The 23603-nt window shown below is 32.4% G+C and overlaps 2 protein-coding genes across 13 annotated transcripts in view; one reads left to right on the top strand and one right to left on the bottom strand.

The window, feature by feature from the left end:
• Positions 1-23603, bottom strand: part of DOCK7 (dedicator of cytokinesis 7) — a 232910-nt gene that overhangs the window by 139958 nt on the left and 69349 nt on the right. The gene's annotated exons all lie outside the window — the stretch shown is intronic.
• On the top strand, positions 2401-23598 carry ANGPTL3 (angiopoietin like 3). The gene is made up of 7 exons (XM_003809154.6): positions 2401-2942; positions 3577-3687; positions 5960-6074; positions 6647-6760; positions 7167-7262; positions 8853-9119; positions 9517-23598. Exons 1-7 carry the CDS (start codon positions 2448-2450, stop codon positions 9699-9701), a joined length of 1383 nt encoding a protein of 460 aa, XP_003809202.1. The 5' UTR covers positions 2401-2447; the 3' UTR covers positions 9702-23598.

Below are 23603 nucleotides of genomic sequence, written 5' to 3'. Positions count from 1 at the left end.
AATCATACACAACCTAATCAAAAGATGTAATTCTTTAAAAAGGTACAAGAGACCAAAATTCAGAAAATCTAGACTATAACAAAATTTCTCAATTTACATTATCTTAATATGCAATTAATTTTCACCAGTAAAATACTATAGTATGGGTACAAATGCATTGATTAGTTCTAATTACAAAAATGGCTAATATATAATACTGTGTAGTGTTTATGATACATCAGATAATGTTCTAAGTGCTCTGAAAATATAAACTTTTAATCTTTTATACGACCCTATAAAATAGGTGTTATTCTCACTGGAGAGATGAGAAAACAGGGGTTCAGAGATGTGAAGTAATTTGACCAAAGGTCACAAAGCTGAAGAATATGAAATCCGGGATTCTGATTCAGGCAGTCTTATTCCAGAATCATGCTCTTAACCACTATGGAATACTGCCTCTACTGTAACTATTATACCCAAAACCCTTAATCCTAAGTCATCAAAAGGAAAAGCCTCTATTTTACACAATGAAGAGGCATTTCTAAGAATAGAAATTTAGGGACGAGCACAGTGGCTTACTCCTTTAATATCAGCACTTTGAGAGGCTGATATGGGAGGTTGACTTGAAGTCAGGAGTTCAAGGTCAGCTTGAGCAACATAGTGAAACACAGTCTCTACAAAATATTTAAAAATTAGCTGGGTGTGGTGGCATGCATCTATAGTCTCAGCTACTTGGGAGACAGAGGGAGGAGGCTTGCTCGAGCCCAGGAGTTCATGGCTATAGTGAGCTATGATCATGCCACTGCACTCCAGCCTGGATAACAGAGCAAGACCCTGTCTCTAAAAAAGAAAAGAAATTTGGAAATGGTTTATTTTGTATTAACAATTTATAATTTACACTGAAATTTATTATGATATAACTTTTCCCTGTGTTAAAAAGCTATTAACTTTATGAAAAATTTCTTTTAGGTAAGGTTGATTATATATACCCACACACATACACAGGTTAAAAGTTAGTTTCATGTGACATAATAACTAGCATTTTGAGCACTACCTGTTTGCCCAGCACTGTTCTAAGTGCTCTACATGTATTATTGTTAAATTATCATAACACTATGAATTATGTACTATAATTACCCCAGCTTTACAGATGAGACTAATCCATGGGGAGGTTAAGTAACTTGTCCAAAGCCAGACAGCTAGAGCCGGCTTTTGGACCCACACCACAGTCTGACTCCAGCACCCATATTCTTAACAATTTCACCATATTAATATGTCAAGATTAAGCAGTTTTAAAGGATGCTATTTTCTCACAAAGTTCTTAATATGAATACTCAATAAGAATAATCACTAATATAAGCATTTAGTATTTTTTTAACACTAAGTTGGAAGCATAGTGGAACATTTATTTTTAGAAATATTATTAATTGGCTGGGCTCACGCTTGTAATCGGCTGGGCTCATGCCTGTAAATTTTGGGAGGCCAAGGTAAAAGAATTGCTTGAGCCCAGTATTTCCAGACCAGCCTGGGCAATACATTAAGACATCATCTTTAAAAAAAAATGTTATTAATCTCCTCTTTTTGTTAAATGGATATTATCAAAATTGTTACTAACAAACTTCAGAAAAACTTATGATGGGCAAGCTGCTTGTGACATTGAAGGTATTTAAGATTCAATTCTAGTTTGGTCCTAGATGACTACATATCCATTGTTCCTTCAACGAGCACATGGTAAAGAGCCTAGAACACAGAGACAGAACACAGTGGAGAAAAGGGAGTGAAATGTCTTTAATGACACTTACTATATATGGGATTTTGTGACAATATACAAGGATGGTTAAGACATATAAGGTGATGCAAAAAAACATATTAACAATTATAGTGACAAAAAATGAGGAGCATATAATTATACGTTGATTTATACAGAGTACCAGAGGAACACAGCATTGAGAGCCGTAACACCACCTGAGGGAGTGGAGAAAGGCTTCAGAGAGAAAGTGTTTTTCGGAATGGATCACTGTTTCCAAAAGAACTAAAGTACAGTTTGAGAAATGCATACTTAATTCATTACTTTTTTTCCCTCAACTTTAATAATAAATTTACCCAACAAAAAAGTTTATTTTTGACTTGTAAATCTCTTAAAATCATAAAAAAGTAAAATTAGCTTTTAAAAACAGGTAGTCACCATAGCATTGAATGTGTAGTTTATAATACAGCAAAGTTAAATACAATTTCAAATTACCTATTAAGTTAGTTGCTCATTTCTTTGATTTCATTTAGCATTGATCTAACTCAATGTGGAAGAAGGTTACATTCGTGCAAGTTAACACGGCTTAATGATTAACTATGTTCACCTACCAACCTTACCTTTTCTGGGCAAATATTGGTATATATAGAGTTAAGAAGTCTAGGTCTGCTTCCAGAAGAAAACAGTTCCACGTTGCTTGAAATTGAAAATCAAGATAAAAATGTTCACAATTAAGCTCCTTCTTTTTATTGTTCCTCTAGTTATTTCCTCCAGAATTGATCAAGACAATTCATCATTTGATTCTCTATCTCCAGAGCCAAAATCAAGATTTGCTATGTTAGACGATGTAAAAATTTTAGCCAATGGCCTCCTTCAGTTGGGACATGGTCTTAAAGACTTTGTCCATAAGACGAAGGGCCAAATTAATGACATATTTCAAAAACTCAACATATTTGATCAGTCTTTTTATGATCTATCGCTGCAAACCAGTGAAATCAAAGAAGAAGAAAAGGAACTGAGAAGAACTACATATAAACTACAAGTCAAAAATGAAGAGGTAAAGAATATGTCACTTGAACTCAACTCAAAACTTGAAAGCCTCCTAGAAGAAAAAATTCTACTTCAACAAAAAGTGAAATATTTAGAAGAGCAACTAACTAACTTAATTCAAAATCAACCTGAAACTCCAGAACACCCAGAAGTAACTTCACTTAAAGTAAGTAGAAAATAAAGAGGGTTCATGTTTATGTTTTCAATGTGGATCTTTTAAAAAAAATATTTCTAAGGCATGCCATTTGAAATACTTTGTTGCATTGTTGAAATACTTTTTTTTCCAAGAAAAATAATCTCCAGAAAATAAAATTTCCTATTATAATTTCAAGTTAGTTTTTTGTTTCCCTAATGTTATATATGAAAACACTGAAAATTTGCATTTTATATGAAAATTACAAATCGGTTAAATTATACAATCTAGAACACTATGTCATTACACTATTGTAAATTACTGAAGGTAAGTAAAAAGTTAAAAAAAATTTAAAACTATTCTCCAGTGTTTAAAACAGATTAAATAATACAGTAAATGGAAAAGATTTATTCATATGAAAATATGCTGGGCTTTTTCTTTTAATTGAAGTTCAGAAAATCAAATTTTAGAGATAGTACAATTTAAATAAAATGTTAAGAACAAAAATATGTGCTATTTGAAAGAAGCATACAAGGGGAAGGAATTGCCAATATTCATTTTTCAAATCCATTATTAGTTTAAAATTTTAGATTATGATAGTGTTACAGGAAATTAATAGAAAAGAAAGAGGAAAGCAACTTATAACCAACCTACTCTCTATATCCAGACGTTTGTAGAAAAACAAGATAATAGCATCAAAGACCTTCTCCAGACCGTGGAAGACCAATATAAACAATTAAACCAACAGCATAGTCAAATAAAAGAAATAGAAAATCAGGTAAGTCAGTATTTTAATGGTATGTCCCATCTTTCACACAGGTCTGTAAAAACACTGAATCCTAAAATTATTTACAAGCTTTAACTGGATCATGAGTAAAATTATCACATCAGCATAATTGTTAAAATTGCAGGCTCTGAAGCTAATAAACTACCTGCATTTAAACCATGGCTCTAAAACTTTGTGTGACCTTGAATAAATTACTTCACCCCTTTATCTCTCAGTTTCCTCACATATACTACAAAGATAATAACAGAACTTATAGGATTATTGTAAGAAAAAAAATTAATTCATAGCAGCCAATGTCATCTTACTAAAATTCAAATTAGATCATGTTTCTCTTTGCTCAAAACCACACAATAGCTTTCCATTTCACTCATACTGGCTCTTTAGACCAAGATTACCCAACCCTTCGTCATCTCACTGACTTCACCTCCTCTACTCTAGTTATTCTGACCGCTTTACCAGTATTCAAACACATCAAACATACTGCCACCTCAAAGCCTTTGCCCTTGTTGTTTCCTCTAACTGGAATGCTCTTTTGCCCTGGTATCTACGTGGCCCACTCTCTGATTTCCCTTAGGGTCGTTATCAAACAAAAAATTCCCAATGAAGACTTACAAGGTCACTTAACCAAAAATCACAACCGCCTGGTCCCATCCCTGAAAACTTCTACTTCCTTAGCTACTTTTCTCCTGCACACTCACCTTTATTTAACATAATATAAATTTTAGTTATTTATCTCTTCTATTCCTGCACTAAAATGTAAGCTCTGTGAATACAGGGATTTTTTCCATTATCTTCATATTTTCCATTATTTGTATATACTCCACAATATAGAATACTGTATGGCACACAGTAGGCATTTCTGTTGAATTAATAAATGTAATGTCATATTCACACAGAAGCGTGTGCTATGATTATTATTACTTGGATTACTAGAAATAGTGTGCCTCATAATTAAAGGTCAACATTCAACAATGTAATTAATCTACAATGTAAACATCTGGTGAAGTGACAGAGGGAAGCACTTGTTTAGAAAAAAGCTATGTCAGAATCCATGTATTCTAATATGCAGTACAATAGTTTAAAAATATTAATAATACTCTCAAACAGCTATTCAAGAGGATTCAAAAAACATAATATAAACTCAGAGAAACTGGTAAACAAAATCATTTTCAAGAGATATAAAACAAATATTACCAATTTCCACTAAACAAACATAATGTTAGTAGTGCTGCTAAAAGGTTTTTTATCAACTACTTTTGGTTTCCATACTTTCCTTCTTATGATGTTATTATTCTAAATTCTTTTCAATTATATCTTTTACTATGATTAAATGAACCTGCTCCCCAAAGCAAAATGTTACTATAGTAATATACATTGTGTCTAAAAATAAAAATGTGTGAAGAAACCAAAACAATGAATTTCTGAGTTGGAAGAAGAGTTAGATCATTTAACTTTCTCATATTTAAATTAAAAAAACAAAACTCTAAAAATTTAAGTAACTTTAAGATCACATAGTTACTTAGTAGAAAAGAGTAATACCCAGCAAGCAAACTTTACAATAGATCCTTTTAAATAAGGTCCTAGGAAATATCATTTATGCCAGCATCAAAAAACTAACACTAATAATGCAAGATATTATATATTCTGCTTTTCTTACTGTCAATGAGAAAAACTATCATTCAATAAATTGCAAACCCAACACACTTAAATAAAAATAAAATGTTACTGCTAAACTAACGATAAACTACTGAATATATAGAAAGTAAGCAAACAAACTTGCCAACCTGCCAACATCTACAGATATGTTTACAGGTCAAAAATTATCAAATTATCAAGAAAGCCTGGTTCAAATTATGTATTATGTCTTTATCGCAGGTCTGAAGATCAGTAAGACCTAAAACTGAAAATTATTAAACTTAAAATCTGAACAGAATATCAAATATATTTTATTCATATAAATAAAAGAATACATTACAATATTCTAAGCAAAGCAGTCTCTACTTTTGGCCTTGCTCTGTTTTCCGACCAATGTCTGCTTTTTTGCCTTGCTTTATTTTTTTATCTTATTAAATAATGTCCCTGATTAAATATTTTGAGAACAGGTAATCTGTACAATCTGAATAACACTGTTTATCTAAATATCAAACACCGTTATAACATTATGAACTGAAAGACAAACTGTACTTCTGACATCCTTACTCAGATTTCCCCTAATTGTATATTCAGTATCATTTTAAAAAACAGATTTATATTCTTTTATCAGCTCAGAAGGACTAGTATTCAAGAACCCACAGAAATTTCTCTATCTTCCAAGCCAAGAGCACCAAGAACTACTCCCTTTCTTCAGTTGAATGAAATAAGAAATGTAAAACATGATGGTAAGACACTTTGGTGGGTTTCCTTCTTGAAGCTATTATTATCAAATTCTCTATTCTTAGGACTTGTTCTAGACTAAAAGATAGTTAAGAGATATCCATCAAATACAATGTATCAACCTAAACTGGATGCTGGGGTTCTTTTTACACCCTATAAAAGACATACCTAAGACAATCAGAGAAATACAAATATGGACTTGATTATTAGATAATATAGAAGGTTTATTAATTTTCTTAGATGTGATCATGGTATTGCAGTTTTAAAGGAGAACAATCTCCTGTTTAAGAGATACATGCTGAAATATTTACGGAGTTAAAGGTCACTGGACTCCAGACTGGTGATAGAACAAGACTCTGTCTCTAAAAAATAATTAATTTTTTAAAAGAAAATAGTTTGGTAAGATGATTCTTACATTCTTAAATAACACACCATCTAAGAAAAATGCTTTAACATAAACATTACTGAAAAAATGCTACATTTGCCACAATTTCATAAAATGTCAAGTGAAATCTCAAGCTCCAAAGATATTATTCCTATTACTAAATCTGATGTAATAACATTTTATTGATTCTAGGCATTCCTGCTGAATGTACCACCATTTATAACAGAGGTGAACATACAAGTGGCATGTATGCCATCAGACCCAGCAACTCTCAAGTTTTTCATGTCTACTGTGATGTTGTATCAGGTAAAACCTGTCTAAGGAGAATAGACAGTAGTTAGTTCAACTTACTCATTACGTATTAGGAAGATTAACCTGGTTATCATTGTTTTATACATATATATATCAAATATATATGAGTATTCGTATAAATCTAATACTTTTACCTTGTTTATGTATTTACTCAATATTCTCCTTTTCCTCTAAAATAATCTGAAGTGACTATTATCAATAAGTTTACTATGCCAAAATTCATTAATTGCCTTTCACTTAACTTTTGGGACCATAATAAATAATAAAATGTATTGCCATAACATTAATAAACTACCTTACAAAACCACCAATTAAAATCAAACAAACAAACAAAAAAGTGTTATTTACATCTGTCAACATAAATCTACTAAAAATACATGATTTCATTCATTATATTCAGGTAGTCCATGGACATTAATTCAACATCGAATAGATGGATCACAAAACTTCAATGAAACGTGGGAGAACTACAAATATGGTTTTGGGAGGCTTGATGGTAAGGGGACTACATTCAATCATTCATTCACTTGCTAATCTACAAATATTTACTGAGAACCTCTTATGGACCAGGTATTAGGAAAAGTAGTAACGAACGAGAAGCAGTCTCAGCCTTCATATAATTTATTATCAAACAATTACACATTTGTTAGTAAATTACACTTATTATAACTGTTATTATTTGAATTATATTTATCACAATTACATGTCTGTTCTTAAATATACTTATCACAATTTAATTCCATGGCTTACAATGATCATAACTATAATTATTAAAGACAATTTTGATTAAATGTTATGTCATAAGTAGTAACTGTTACAAATAAGCTGTGAAAAGAACTACTCCTAGCATTAGTCACTCTATTCTCTCATTAACGTTTTACATATCAATTAATTGGAAGTTAAAAGGACCAGGAAACTCAGACATACAGTATACATTTTAAAATTTCAATTATTTAAATATAATATATAGAATGTATGGCCTATAATGAGTTAACTCAATGCAAATTATTCTATTTTGATTACAAATAGTAAAATAAGCAAGATAAAATAACAGATGTTTAAAATCCAAAAAGCACATACAAAAATCCATGAATGATGTCTAAGTACTCACTTATAAAGTAGAAGACATTCATTATTATATCAAATTTTTAAATGCTCAGTACTATTTGACCATTTAAAAATTTTGTATTCAAACTACCAGTGAAAGCCCTACCTAGAAGGTATACTCAGTGATAAGTTTTGTAGCTCCAAATCTTCTAATAGTGAGTGTAACCCCAAAATAAAAGGCTGACAGGTAAGTCGAGAATACTCACTTAATTCTGGTAAGAAAGTAACCCATTTGTACTTGTATTTACCAGCAATCCTTAAAATGAAGCTTCCTACTAACTCAATAGCAATAAGACAATAGTGAATGTTTGATGAAAACAGTATTTTATAAATACTTTAATAAAAAGGATTGTGATGAAGAACAATCTATTTATATTTGTTATTTATGTTTTTAATTCCAATAAAAATAATTTTTAAAATTACAGAAAAAAGTTATTAAGAACCATGCTTTTAAATTTAAAATGATTTTTAAAATTTATTCCTGTCTTTTTCTACAAAGAAAACATACATTAAGCAAATACCAAAGGCCAGGTTTACATTTGAAGAAAGTGACATTATTATTACTCAAGTCTCTAGGAATACTTAACACATCTCTTGACTGTATATGGATGTTAATAAATAGCTGACAGTGAAGTTTATCCATATAAAGACTTGCAAGAAAATATTCCTCTACCAATGACGAGACTTTAAAATATCTATAATAATGTAACACATTTCACTGGTGAAACATGTCTTGTAATATGCATTATAGAAAGGATAATCAGACTTTCAGTTCTATTAATATTTTTAACATTTTTGTGCACATAGCTATCTTCAATAAAATTGTTTTAAAAGGTATTATTTTAAGATACACTAAAATGATCAAGGGATTCAAGACTAAACAACTCAATTAGTTGCACCAATAAAAAACACTTAAAAAAACTGTCAGTGTCCAACCTGTAGTTAATAACTCACAGATTTTTAAAACTTTTCTTTTCAGGAGAATTTTGGTTGGGCCTAGAGAAGATATACTCCATAGTGAAGCAATCTAATTATGTTTTACGAATTGAGTTGGAAGACTGGAAAGACAACAAACATTATATTGAATATTCTTTTTACTTGGGAAATCACGAAACCAACTATACGCTACATCTAGTTGCGATTACTGGCAATGTCCCCAATGCAATCCCGGAAAACAAAGATTTGGTGTTTTCTACTTGGGATCACAAAGCAAAAGGACACTTCAACTGTCCAGAGGGTTATTCAGGTATCTTTTTATGATACCAATACTTTATTTTCATATCTTCAAAGTATCTTCCCACATTATTAGCTATTATCTGCAATGACAACTTTTAAAAATCCGAATCCCAAATAAGCGTTTTCTCTCTAGATGAAAACCTCTTAACTATAATGAAAGTGTTCATTCTAGTTCAATCAGGTATTTTACCTCTAATCTTCCTCAGATTTTCTATTTTTTGGTGGTGTATAGATTATTTATACAGATTATTTAAAATTGGGACTTATACAGATTATTTAAAACTGGGATACATGCATCTAAAACACTGTAATATTTATAAGAAAGGAAGATAAACTTACGGGGAAATACAGTAACGGTAACTACATACGAGTCTGTACCCATTAAATTGCATATCTATCTCCTTTAGGAGGCTGGTGGTGGCATGATGAGTGTGGAGAAAACAACCTAAATGGTAAATATAACAAACCAAGAGCAAAATCTAAGCCAGAGAGGAGAAGAGGATTATCTTGGAAGTCTCAAAATGGAAGGTTATACTCTATAAAATCAACCAAAATGTTGATCCATCCAACAGATTCAGAAAGCTTTGAATGAACTGAGGCAAATTTAAAAGGCAATAATTTAAACATTAACCTCATTCCAAGTTAATGTGGTCTAATAATCTGGTATTAAATCCTTAAGAGAAAGCTTGAGAAATAGATTTTTTTTATCTTAAAGTCACTGTCTATTTAAGATTAAACATACAATCACATAACCTTAAAGAATACCGTTTACATTTCTGAATCAAAATTCTTATAATACTATTTGTTTTAAATTTTGTGATGTGGGAATCAATTTTAGATGGTCACAATCTAGATTATAATCAATAGGTGAACTTATTAAATAACTTTTCTAAATAAAAAATTTAGAGACTTTTATTTTAAAAGGCATCATATGAGCTAATATCACAACTTTCCCAGTTTAAAAAACTAGTATTCTTGTTAAAACTCTAAACTTGACTAAATACAGAGGACTGGTAATTGTACAGTTCTTAAATGTTGCAGTATTAATTTCAAAACTAAAAATTGTCAGCACAGAGTATGTGTACAAATCTGTAATATAAATTTTTAAACTGATGCTTCATTTTGCTACAAAATAATTTGGAGTAAATGTTTGATATGATTTATTTATGAAACCTAATGAAGCAGAATTAAATACTGTATTAAAATAAGTTCGCTGTCTTTAAACAAATGGAGATGACTACTAAGTCACATTGACTTTAACATGAGGTATCACTATACTTTAACATATTTGTTAAAATATATACAGTATACATTTTATATATTTTAACACTTAATACTATGAAAACAAATAATTGTAAAGGAATCTTGTCAGATTACAGTAAGAATGAACATATTTGTGGCATCGAGTTAAAGTTTATATTTCCCCTAAATATGCTGTGATTCTAATACATTCGTGTAGGTTTTCAAGTAGAAATAAACCTCGTAACAAGTTACTGAACGTTTAAACAGCCTGACAAGCATGTATATATGTTTAAAATTCAATAAACAAAGACCCAGTCCCTAAATTATAGAAATTTAAATTATTCTTGCATGTTTATCGACATCACAACAGATCCCTAAATCCCTAAATCCCTAAAGATTAGATACAAATTTTTTACCACAGTATCACTTGTCAGAATTTATTTTTAAATATGATTTTTTAAAACTGCCAGTAAGAAATTTTAAATTAAACCCATTTGTTAAAGGATATAGTGCCCAAGTTATATGGTGACCTATCTTTGTCAATACTTAGCATTATGTATTTCAAATTATCCAATATACATGTCATATATATTTTTATATGTCACATATATAAAAGATATGTATGATCTATGTGAATCCTAAGTAAATATTTTGTTCCAGAAAAGTACAAAATAATAAAGGTAAAAATAATCTATAATTTTCAGCACCACAGACTAAGCTGTCGAAATTAACGTTGATTTTTTTAGGGCCAGAATACCAAAATGGCTCCTCTCTTCCCCCAAAATTGGACAATTTCAAATGCAAAATAATTCATTATTTAATATATGAGTTGCTTCCTCTATTTGGTTTCCTTAAAAAAAAAAAAAACTCTCATAGGACATGTTTCATTTTGTTCCTTTCAGGAGTAGTAAATTAGACTTTTTCCCCATATAAAGCTTTTTTCTACCAGAAAGATACTTCTGGTAGAAGAAGAGAAAGGAGCTCTTTTCTTTATGGTTCACACGACTGTCTCCTGTCCTAACTACTTTGCTTAAAGTGCTCAAATTCCATCACTAACTCACAGTTGTCTAATCTAAGTCTAATCCCCTTTGATCTCTCAGACTACCTTCCCTTTTATCTCTCTACTACTTACTAATACGAATATCTTTTTTTCAAACTTGACCTTCATTTTGCTTTCACAATACTATACTCTCCATGGATTATCCCTTATCTGAATCCATCTTTATAACCCTATTCCTTTCTCATATTTAGTACTGTGGGCCAATGGACAACCTTCAATCATCTTTTCTACACTGACCCTCAGACATTCTATCTGCTCTTACGGACTCCTTTATTTACCATGAATAAAGTTCCAAAATCTACATATTCATTCCAAGTCTCTTTCCAGTTCCCCTTCTTACATTGCCTATTTGCCATTTCTCCCTTCAATACCCTATACTTCACTCAAATTCAACATACCAAAAATAAAAAGCCAGGCACGGTGGCTCACACCTGTAATCCCAGGACTTTGGGAGGCTGAGGCAGGTGGATCACCTGAGGTCAGGAGTTTGACCAGCCTGACCAATATGGTGAAACCCCATCTCTACTTAAAATACAAAAATTAGCCAGGCGTGGTGGCATGTGCCTACAGTCCCAGCTACTCAAGAGGCTGAGACAGGAGAATCGCTTGAACCCAGGAGGCGGAGGTTGCAGTGAGCTGAGATCACACCACTGCACTGGGTGACAGAACGAGACTGACTCAAAAAAAATAAATAACAAATTCCCCAGCCCCTTACTGCTACTGCTATCCCTTTCTACCCACCTTTCCCTCCTTTATACTCTTTCACACCATCTTCCTCACTTCTTTATATCCATTAATATGACCAGCATGTTCCCAGTCACAGAAGCCTGGAACCTGGAAGACATCTCTGGCTTTTCACTCAACTTTGTAAACTACCTCTTTTGTATCATAAGCCACCAAGTTCAATACAATCTTCTCTTGAAACGTCTCTTAATCTTATAAGCTTTCTTCCCCAAAGACTGTCTTTAACTTCAGTGCTAGATTATATAAGTAGTCTCCTCTTTCCTCCTAATTTTACGTCCCTCTCCCTGTCAATCTTCCGAAAAGGAATTTGTAATGGCTGCATACTGCCTGGACCTGTGTCTTTCAAGCTCATCTACTGAAGAAGTGTAACAGCAGAGGATAATGAAAACAAATCCTTTTATTGTCTGGAGTTACAGGATAAAATAACTTACTATATGCACAAATTTCTTTCAGAATCTTATTGGGATCTTAGCTTAAATCTTAGAATTTTACTTTAAAATTGCATACGAATTGTGTTTTATACTTTATAAATCTATCTTCATGCCTGCAGTGGCTCACACCTGTAATCCAAGTATTTTGGGAGGCCGGGGCGGGAGTACTGCTTGAACCCAGGAGTCCAAGATCAGCCTGTGCAACACGGCAAAACTCCACCTCTACAAAAAATACAAAAATTAGCTGGGTGTGGTGGCAGGTGCCTGTAATCCCAACTACTTGGGAGGCTGAGGCAGGAGAATCGCTGGAGCCTGGGAAGTCAAGCCTGCAGCGAACCATGATCCTAACACTGCATTCTAGCCTGGGCAACAGAGTGAGACTCTGTCTCAAAAAAAACTTCATATAAAAATATTTATTTCCCCCCAAGTATTTAAAAAGTGATGTTCCTAGAAGATGTGTCATGTTTATCCTGTGAACTTGCACGTCCCATATAGTTGTGCCCTCACAAGAATGTATACTCCAATTAGAAGAGTATAGGCCTTCGGAACAAAATCCAAAATCCTTCCAGGTTTTCAAAAGTCTCTATCACCTGGCCCCAAATTACCTCTTTAGCCATTTTTTCCCACAACACAAACCTTCTGCTCTAATCAAAATGATCTACTTTTAAACATCTCCTCTATGCCTTCCTAATGTATTCCATTTGTCTAGAATGTCTCCCCACACATTTCTGATTGGCTAGATTGTGCCGTATTTTAAGGTGCAGATATCTCAATTCTTCCACAAATATTCTAGTAAATGGCAGCTTGTTCATCTGAAACCATACAGAATTACTGTCCATACACCTCAAATGGCACTTAGTGAGAAAATACACAGAAGTAAATATGGCAAATCATAATAATAAAAATTCTGAAAAATAGTACTAAAAGCTCCAAAAGCATCAAAGATAGTCAGTTTACTTGATTTTAGTGAATTACTGAAAAATTTCTATATCAAGAGTTTATTTTGAACCAGTATGAATTTTACTGAAACCAAGTACACACATGTCTCATTATGAGGTAACCTAGTGTAGTATAATCTATTTACATACACTCTGTCATCCTGGAATCAGCATATTTTCATGCTTGTATCTTTACTTCCTAATAGCATAACTCATAGAAGTCAACTAACTCATTCATTAATTTTAGAAGTGGTATTCATTAAACAACACTTATTGAGCATCTACTATTTGTCTCCTTTAAAAAACGTATTCCAAATTTGTACTCATATATACTCTACTTTCTGTTGTAGGATAATCAAATTTCCTTGTGATTTTTTTCCCCATCACTAACAGCCATAAACTCTGCACTTATGTATGTACTACTGAGTGATTATCAAACACAGCAGTTTTAAAAATGAAAAGAAAGTGACCCAACAATTGGCCCTTTTATCAAAGTCCAAAGTATTATCATGGCAAATCAACTAGGGTAAAATTACTTAACTGGTGCACAGTTCAAGGTCATGAAAGTAGCACTAACAACCCTCTATTATAACCCTTAATAAAATGAGGTTTTAATGACATTTTAGGAAATATAAAATAAACTTAAGAATTCTATCTAAAATATAAAAGCTGTTTTTCCTAAATTCATGTTTAGTCCTAAGAACAGTCATACATCTAATAAAATGACTGGGTATATAATTTGAAAGAGCAATAAATTACTACCTTGAAGATGTAAGGTTGTAGCTATTTATCTTAAAATACACAGTCAAACCTCAGTTTCCACACCCAATAGATGGGAATAATAATCCTGTCAAATCTATTAATACTTCATGGGATTGTAATCATCAAGCCAGATAATGTATTTGAATAGCTTTATGAACTATAAAGTTCTAAACAAATGTATATACTTTTTAAAAACAGGTTCTTCTGTGTCATTTTTCACATTCCTTTAAGTAAATAATCTCTACAAATGCTTCCTAACTGAACATATTATAATTCTCAGGACAGAAGAACAAAACTGCCCTTCTCAGAGTTTGCATCTGTTTCTGGAACTTTACTCCTTCCCTTCGCAATCTAAGATAACACTCCATCACCTTCAGATGCAAGCCCCTAACTAAAAACTTCTGGGTGGCTATGTTAAAATGTTAGGAAATAGAGCTCTTGACTCAGAATTCTTTTTTTTTTCGAGATGGAGTCTCGCTCTGTCACCCAGGCTGGAGTGCAGTGGCACTGCACAGTGAGCTGAGTGATCTCAGCTCACTGCAACCTCCGCCTCCTGGGTTCAAGCGATTCTCCTGCCTCAGACTCCTGAGTAGCTAGGATTACAGGTATGTGCCACCATGCCCAGCTAATTTTTGTATTTTTAGTAGAGACGGAGTTTCATCATGTTGGTCAGGCTGGTCCCGAACTCCTGACCTCATGATCCGCCTTCCTCGGCCTCCCAAAGTGCTGAGATTACAGGCGTGAGCCCCCGCGCCCAGCCGACTCAATTTTTATAGTTAAAATAAACTAGGACCAATTCGATAGAATAAAACTCAGAGTGGTATAACAAGGACAAAACCAAAATAGCAGAGTATGTGGCAGTAGCTTGAGACATCTATGAACTCTAAAAATAAAAACAAAAACCAATACTTTCTGAAGCAGAGGACCATACACTTGAATAGAAAAAAAAATGCTCCTGAATTTTCAGTAACGTTCAGCTGAAATTTATACTTCCTTAAATTATGAATGTCGTAAACCAACCACAGCAGTATTAGCAGTATATAAGATTTTGTCATTAATAGAAACATACATTTACTATTATTATTATTATACTTTAAGTTCTGGGATACATGCGCAGAACGTGCAGTTTTGTTACATAGGTATACACGTGGTATGGTGGTTTGCTGCACCCATCAACCCGTCATCTACATTAGGTATTTCTCCTAATGCTATCCCTCCCCTAGCCCCACCCCGACAGGTCCCAGTGTGTGATGTTCCTCTCCCTGTGTCCATGTGTTCTCATTGTTTAGCTCCCATTTATGAGTGAGAACATGTGGTGTTTGGTTTTCTGTTCCTGTGTTAGTTTGCTGAGAATGACGGTTTCCAGCTTCATCCATGTCCCCACAAAGGACATGAACTCATCCTTTTTTATGGCTGCATAGTATTCCATGGTGTATATGTGCCACATTTTCTTCATCCAGTCTATCACTGATGGGCATTTGGGTTGGTTCCAAGTCTTTGTTATTGTGAATAGTGCTGCAATAAACATGTGTGCATGTGACTTTATAGTAGAATGATTTATAATCCTTTGAATATATACCCAATAATGGGATTACTGGGTCAAATGGTATTTCTAGTTCTAGTTCCTTGAGGAATTGCCACACTGTCTTCCACAATGGTTGAACTAATTTGAAACATAAATATTTTTATATCACAACTATTATAGACATCTCAAAATATTGTTGATGCTTATTACTATTTAGAAAATACAATAGTTTTTTAACCTGAGGCCAGATCATGTTATTTAATTCATCAATAAACACATATATCACAACTTTAATATTTTGATAATTTTAATTCAATGTAACTGATTTCCTTTGTTATTCTATATATTTTATTTCATGCATTTAAAAACATTTAAACATTACAGATTGAGTATCCCTTATTCAAAATGCTTAAGACCAGAAGTCTTTCAAATTTCATATTTGTTTTGGATTTTGGAATATCTTTATACTCACGGTTGAGCCACCTCAAATCTGAAAATCCAAAATGCTTCAACGAGATCTTCTTTGAGTATCATATGGGTGCTTGAAATGTTTTGGATTTTGGAGCATTTAAGATTTTGGATTTTCAGATTTGGGATGCTCAATATATATTTCAAAAAAGGGTATCACAGGATTCACAAGACGACCACAAGGTACCATGGTACACAAAAAAATTAGCAGCCCATGTTCAAAGGACCTACTGTCATGTAATAACCTAGTTTAAGAAACATGAATTACATGGCTCTCATGTCATAACATCAACAGCACACATATTCTGACTGGCCAAGCTCTTCCTTGAAACAATATTTTAGGAAAAAAAATTTAATCAGTATATAATAAGCTTATTCAACTACTCAAGAAAAAAAAACTGATGATAGTAAAATTCTAAAGAGATCATAAAACATTTCATTTGTTATTGAGGTTAACTTTTAAAAGTCTTTATCTGGCCAGGCATGGTGGTTCATGCCTGTAATCCCAGCACTTTGGTAGGCCGAGGTGGGCGGATCACCTGAGGTCAGGAGTTCGAGACCTGCCTGGCCAACACAGTGAAATCCCATCTCTAGTAAAAATACAAAAAAAAAAAAAAAAATTAGCTGGGTGTGGTGGCTTGCACCTGTAGTCCCACCTACTTGGGAGGCTAAGGCAGGAAAATCGCTTGAACCCGGGAGGCAGAGGTTGCAGTGAACCAAGATCATGCCACTGTATTCCAGACAGGGCATCAGAGCAAGACTCTGTCACACACAAACACACAAAAAAGTCCTTATCTGTTAGAGAGACATACTGAAGGATTTTCAAGTGAAATGATAGGATGTCTAGGCTTTGCTTCAAAAATATTACCAACAAAACAAAAGACAGGACAAGCAACAGATAACACAAAAATGACAATGCAAGTTAATTAATCTGTTCTCTAATGAGAATATATGGGCACAGTGAGGGAACAACACAGACTGGGGACAGTCAGGGGGGTTGGGTGCAAGGGGAGGGAGAGCATTAGGACAAATAGCTAATACACGTGGGGCTTAAAACCTAGATAACAGATTGATAGGTACAGCAAACCACCATGGCACACGTATACCTATGTAACAAATCTGCACATTCTGCACTTGTATCCCGGAACTTAAAGTAAAATAAAATTAAAAAAAAAATTAATCTGTTCTCTTTACTTTTAGGTGTATTAATTTTAGGTGTAGGTGTATTAATTTGTTCCCTTTACTTTTATAATTTTCCATAATAAAAGTTTAAAACTATATTCAGATTAGATCAGAGAAAATAGATTTACTAAAATTTATTAAGAGATGTATGGGCATATTCCTAACAGACCAAAATCCTTTTGTTTCTCACCCTGACAGTTACCAGGTCTGAACCATTGTATTCATTCTTACATTCTTAGTAATGCACCATGTTTGCTAGATATAGTCTTTCAAAAATACTAAGTAGAAAAAAAAAATACAAACATTCAACAGGTGATTACAACTAAGGCCATTACTGGAAATGCGGCTAACTCTAACAATCCTGCCAAGAATACCATGTGTTCTGTGGACATACCTCTTAAAAACTGGATGTCAGTAAAACACATAAGCATTTGCTCAATTAATGTACCTTGATCTATTACAACTCAAATACAACAGTGGTGATCAAGTGAAAATTTGGAACACAAGTAACATTGCATACAATCTATTACCTAACTTTCAGATGATTTCAAATATCCAATAAAAGATTTTTTTCACCATTGAGAAAGATCTTTATTTGGTTTACTTAATGTTAACAATTACACTAGTACTTTTTCTAAAATACTGTGATAGGGTAAGTACTTCCTTGATAAAGCAAGAATTTGATGTAAACCCCACTTGTATGGTGCAGTAAGAAACAAGTCATTCATTTTCTGATTGTTAGAAACTACCATATATTTGTGTATCTTCATCTACCCCTGTAGAGAATTTGAAAAGATCAGGCCCCTCTTCAGTTAACCCTATGCAAATAAATGTGACCAGCTGTGTGTGGGGGGTAGGGAGGCGCGGGGAACGACAGAGTTTGTTATTTAAAGGTGAAAATCTCTAGCTTCAGGTATAACTTAAATAACAGATTTAAGTATTTAAGAAGACTCAACATCTTCAAAAGAATATTTTTTAAAGTGTACATAATAAAAGTAAATTAAACTAATATAGACCTCTTTAGACAGCTTTCTCTGAATTATCTGATAACAAACATAAAAATGAGAAGTGAAAGGTGTATAGGAAATCTGTCACTTTCAGAATACAGTTCTCTTTCCTACGATTTCTCAACTCAGTCAAATGCTTCAATGATGTCCATTCATTCCCCCTATATTCATGCAGTTTTTAATTTTTTCCCTATGAGACCCTTTACAATCCTCTCCAGTTTCTCACTAAAACTAAATACAATATGGAAATATTTTCTTAAAACACACATGAACAATGCTTAAATTCCTAGTTTTTTCAGATATAAATTTGAACCCCCTGGAACTTCAGCTTTGTCATCTATAAAATAGGGATAACCACATTGGTTCTGTGCAGGCTGCTATCAGAGTTAATAGATAATGGCCATATATAAACTAAAAGGAGCCCTAGTGTCAACTTTATCTTCCTTTTTTTTAACATTATTCACTGGGAAAATATGTACATAAATATTTGTATAGTGACCACTGGTATGTATTATCACAAATTATGTCTTATCCTGAAACATTCCTGAGAAGGCAAAAAGAATCCAAATGAGCTAAAAGATTATCATCACCATGATCCAGCATAACCATTCAGTTAGCAAATATTTATGGAACTTTCTGTAAATTATTGATGATATTTGTATATTAGCTGTCAGCTGCTGAGGTTGTCATACATCCCTTTTCGTCATTCCAAAATTATTTCTACCTATGCTAGGTTTCTAGATATGCTTAAGGTTTTTGTTTTTTTTTTAAATAAACTATCAGTTCCTAAACATATAAGCTGTCCATAAGGCCAAGTTTTTCTAACAGCATCAAATAGAATAAACAACCTTTAATGATTTGGTTTTAAGGTCCCATGGACATTGATGGTCTAATAATACAAAGCAGGCCAATATTGACTCTGATAATCTCCCTTTTAAAATAATTCTCTTATCCAATTATACCCCAGATGCCTAGTACCCTCATGCTTTTCAAACCAATCTCTCTCAAGTTGTATAGTGCATGAGTAAATGTAATCTAATAAAGCCAAAAACAATAACAACTTCTATTGAGCACTTAATATGTACTGCATTACTTTGTGACATGCACTTTACACATATTTAATCCCCATAGATTTCTAAGATATAGGTACTTTTATTATACCCATGTTAAAGGAAGGAAAAATCATTCCTCAATTTTAAATACAGTAAGTCCTCACCTAATGTCATAGCTACTGTGACACTGGATAATGTTCTTGGAAACTGTGACTTTAAGAGAAGGACTTTAAGGACCATGTGCAGCAGGTTCTTGAATAATATCATTTTGTTCAGCATTGTTTTGTTAAAACATTGACTGGAAAAAAAATGGTTTCGTCACATGTCATTTAGCTTAAAACCTTAGTTTCCAAGAACCTATTAACAATTTTAAGTGAGAACTTACTGTAATTCCTAAAAATGAAACATGGTTACAAAATATAGGTTACAAGAGCCCATCTCTCAATTTTTCATAAGCTACACATATAGTCGTACCATTTCAAGTAACACAAAAATTATTATTTCTTTATGTAATTTGGAGATTATTTTTAAAAGGGAATGGTCAACTTTATAATCATATTTTGTTAAAGAAACTATTTGGCAAAACAGTAACAACAGGAAAAAAGTCAACCAAGTATAGTAATCACAATTCTACTTCTGAATTTTCATGTAGTATCTAATTTTCTCTACTTCACTGAGGATACTCTTATACTAGAAAATTATTAATCGCTTTCTTAAAATAATGCATCCTTTTTGCTCCAACAGTTCTCACTGGTACATGCTACTAACAGAGCACTAGGATCATTTCCATAAACTAAGAAACTTAGTAGCCTTGACATTCTATATCACATTTAACCAATGTCTGTTAACAGGTTAAAGCATTTTATATAAGTTCCTTACAAACTGTATATAAGGAGGAATAAGGTTATGTAAAGCCCTAATCTGAAATCAATTCATTTTGATGAAAAACATTAAAGCCTAAATCAGTATTCATATTCAATAAAAGTTAAATAGGAGTAACTCTAATCTTTATGATGAGCTTAGCAAGTTCTATTATTCTCTGGAAATAAACTGCTCACTTATGAGAGAAAAATGGTTATTCTATAAACATTTAATGAGTCCTTTTTTAAAAGCTTCTTGCCTACAATATTATTTTTACTAATAATGTCTGGAATGAGTATTAACTCTGTAATAGAATGTTTAGATACAGTCCAAACTAAAGGCACTGAGATACGTTAAATGATCTCTCAACATCATTCTCAAATTAATATGCTATAATTCATTTTTATACTTGAAAATTTTAACTCCCAGAATAGAAACTAATTATAGTTTTTGGACTATCAGTTAGCCTTACCAATACTAACCACTTCAAGTGAGAAAGCATTCCACCCTAAAAACCAAAAGCAAACCCAAATAAACAAATGATCTTAAACAAGCACTAATACATGTTTACATAATTTCCATTAAACTCAAAAAGCAAAACCATACTAACTTATAATTTATAAAAATCCCCTTAAATCATTTGATGTATGAACTTTTTATCTCCTCCAGAAGAAGATGTTACATTAAAACTGGATACATCCTTAAGAGAAAACAACGTGCTGCCTTATTTGGCACAGTATCTTCTCACTTGGTATGAGCGCACTACTCAATCCCCATTTAAGTTCTGTAACATGTCTAGATTATCTATATTGGCTCTATTTTCCATTAATTCACAGAAAAGATACCCTAGAATCCATTTATATCAAGTGTATCACTTATATCAACTGTAAGACATTAAAAAAATATTAAACAAATATAAATAATGGTGTAGATTTTGAGGCTAATGTAAGATAAAAGTGTTCTGTTTTAATAAAAATGTAGCAAACAATTCTCTACCAATGAGAAATTTTATTTTTATTCAAATTATATATAATTATGAATGCTGGATGTCCTACCATTCCAAAAGATGAAGAACACAGAAAATGAAGTAAGAAGGCTTGGGTTCAAGTCCAAACAAGTCTCTTAATTCAGCCTTCTGTCAGTGGAGAAGTGGAGACAATAATACTGCCGGAATTATATAATGTATAAGATTTCTATGAGACTGAATAAACTAATTTAAATGAAATTATGTTCTATAAAGCACTAAATAAATGTCATCATATCAATATGTCAACACGAAATTTCAGAACACCAGTGATAAAGAAAATAATTCAAAAAGTCTTAGGGCAAAATAAGACGCAAAAGATTAGCAATCAGTATAATATTGGACTACTCAAGGGTACTGCTTAAAGCCAGAAGACAGTAGTTATATTTTCAAAATTATGATAGAAAATGATATAGAATTTAGAATTTTATACCTGGCAAAACTATTAATTTGAGAGTAAAGGTAAAGATACCGTCAGACATAAAAGAAAATTTACCTCCCACACATCCTATTTAAGAAAGATACGAAAGCTTTCAGTGAAATGAGCAAACTAAGGAAAATACATGAAAAATAAGGACTCTATTGCAAAAAAAAAAAAAAAATGCAAAGAAAATTTCCAGGATAATGGTAAATAGGCTCTAAGATGACAATTGTACAGTAAGCCTAAAAAGCCTACAAAACTTCCTCTGCAAGGGAGGAAATAATTGATTGTTGATGTATTTCACTGTACTATAAGAGGTTTTACAGAGCTTTAGCACTAACACATAGAAAAGGAGCCAACTCATGCAGTGTCTTATAGACTGTTAGAAAAAATTCATTCTTTTTCTGTTTGTAATAGAAGCACTGGAGAATTTCAGACACAGGAATGAATGATTTGATTTACAATTTTCAAAGAATTCTCTGGCTGCAATGTTGAGAAGTGACTGAGACAGGAGTAGAAATAAGATAGCCAAATTAGTAAGGATAGCAAAATTCAAGATCAGAGGCTGTCTAATATGGTAGCCTTTAGCCCCAGGTGGTTATTAAGCACTTGAAATGTGGCTCATCTGAATTGAAATGTGCTTTAACTATAAAATACACACTAGATTTTGAAGTTAGCAGAAGAGAAAAGAAGTAAAATATCTCAATAATTCTTAACATTTATTACATGTTGAAATAATAATACTTTAGATACACTGGTTTCAATGACATATATGATTAAAATTAACTTTACCTGTTGCTTTTTTTTAATGTAGCAATTATAAAATTTTAAATTGCAAATGTGGTTCCCATTATATTTCTGTTTCACAGTGCTGATCTAGATGGTGACAGACTAGAATTTTTAAAAGGTGGAAGTAGTAAGAAGTACAGATCAGGATATATTTTGGAAGTAGAGCCTATGTAACTTGTTGGCTGAATAAATGTGAGGGGTAAGGAAAGGAGAGAAATCATAATAATTCCAAAAATTTTGTCCTCAGGAACTTGGTAAATGGTGGTAAAAATATACTAGGATGGGGAAGTCTAGGATGAAATCCAAAATTCTGTTTTAGAATCTTATACCTGAGCTGCCCTGCTGAATATCCCAACAGACATGTCAAGTTCTGGTCTCGGCATTCACAAATAAAGGGTATATCATTCATAAGGAGTACATGCAAATGGCACCCCCAGAGTTATGTAATGTTCAGTCTGAAAAGTTATATCTGACAACTTCATGTCAAGTATTCTCTAGATAGGATATACTCAACAAATATTGTTGATTTATTAGAACATAATGCAGGCACATAAATTTGATTCTTGTGTAATGCTAGATTCTGCTACTAAAAACATTTGAGAAAACATAGTAATTAGGAGTTCAAATGTTTTAACCTAAAAGCCCAGGAATCAAATCCCATCACCATCACACTAAGGTGTGATGCTCAGCAAAATGTTTAACCTCTCTAACCCTTGGTTTACTCACCTCTAAAATAAAAGTAAAATCCACCTCAAATAATGAGGATTAAATAAGACTAAAAAAGATTAAGCATGTAAGGTAATTAACATTATACCTGACACACAGAAAGCCTTAATACGTGAAAACTATTAATAAAATTGTGCGGTAAGAGATAGAGTTAAGTAACAAAACTACTTAAGATTTTTGGAGAGTTTTATTCTAGTTATACTTTAATATTTTAGAATATACAGTATCTTCTATCAGAATTCTCCAAATTAAAATCTCTTAC

The sequence above is a fragment of the Pan paniscus genome, chromosome 1 (assembly GCF_029289425.2).
Source record: "Pan paniscus chromosome 1, NHGRI_mPanPan1-v2.0_pri, whole genome shotgun sequence".
In the NCBI taxonomy this organism is placed as follows: Eukaryota; Metazoa; Chordata; class Mammalia; order Primates; family Hominidae; genus Pan; species Pan paniscus.
Note: the sequence above shows the minus strand (reverse complement) of the source record. Positions and strands in the feature narration are given on the sequence as shown.

Excerpts from the sequence above, each read along its gene's own strand:
- ANGPTL3 (XM_003809154.6), top strand. The coding sequence starts at position 2,448 with ATGTTCACAATTAAGCTCCTTCTTTTTATTGTTCCTCTAGTTATTTCC. Across the intron at positions 6,075-6,646 it reads AAGAAATGTAAAACATGATG|GCATTCCTGCTGAATGTACC; the intron begins GTAAGACACTTT and ends TATTGATTCTAG. Across the intron at positions 9,120-9,516 it reads CTGTCCAGAGGGTTATTCAG|GAGGCTGGTGGTGGCATGAT; the intron begins GTATCTTTTTAT and ends TATCTCCTTTAG.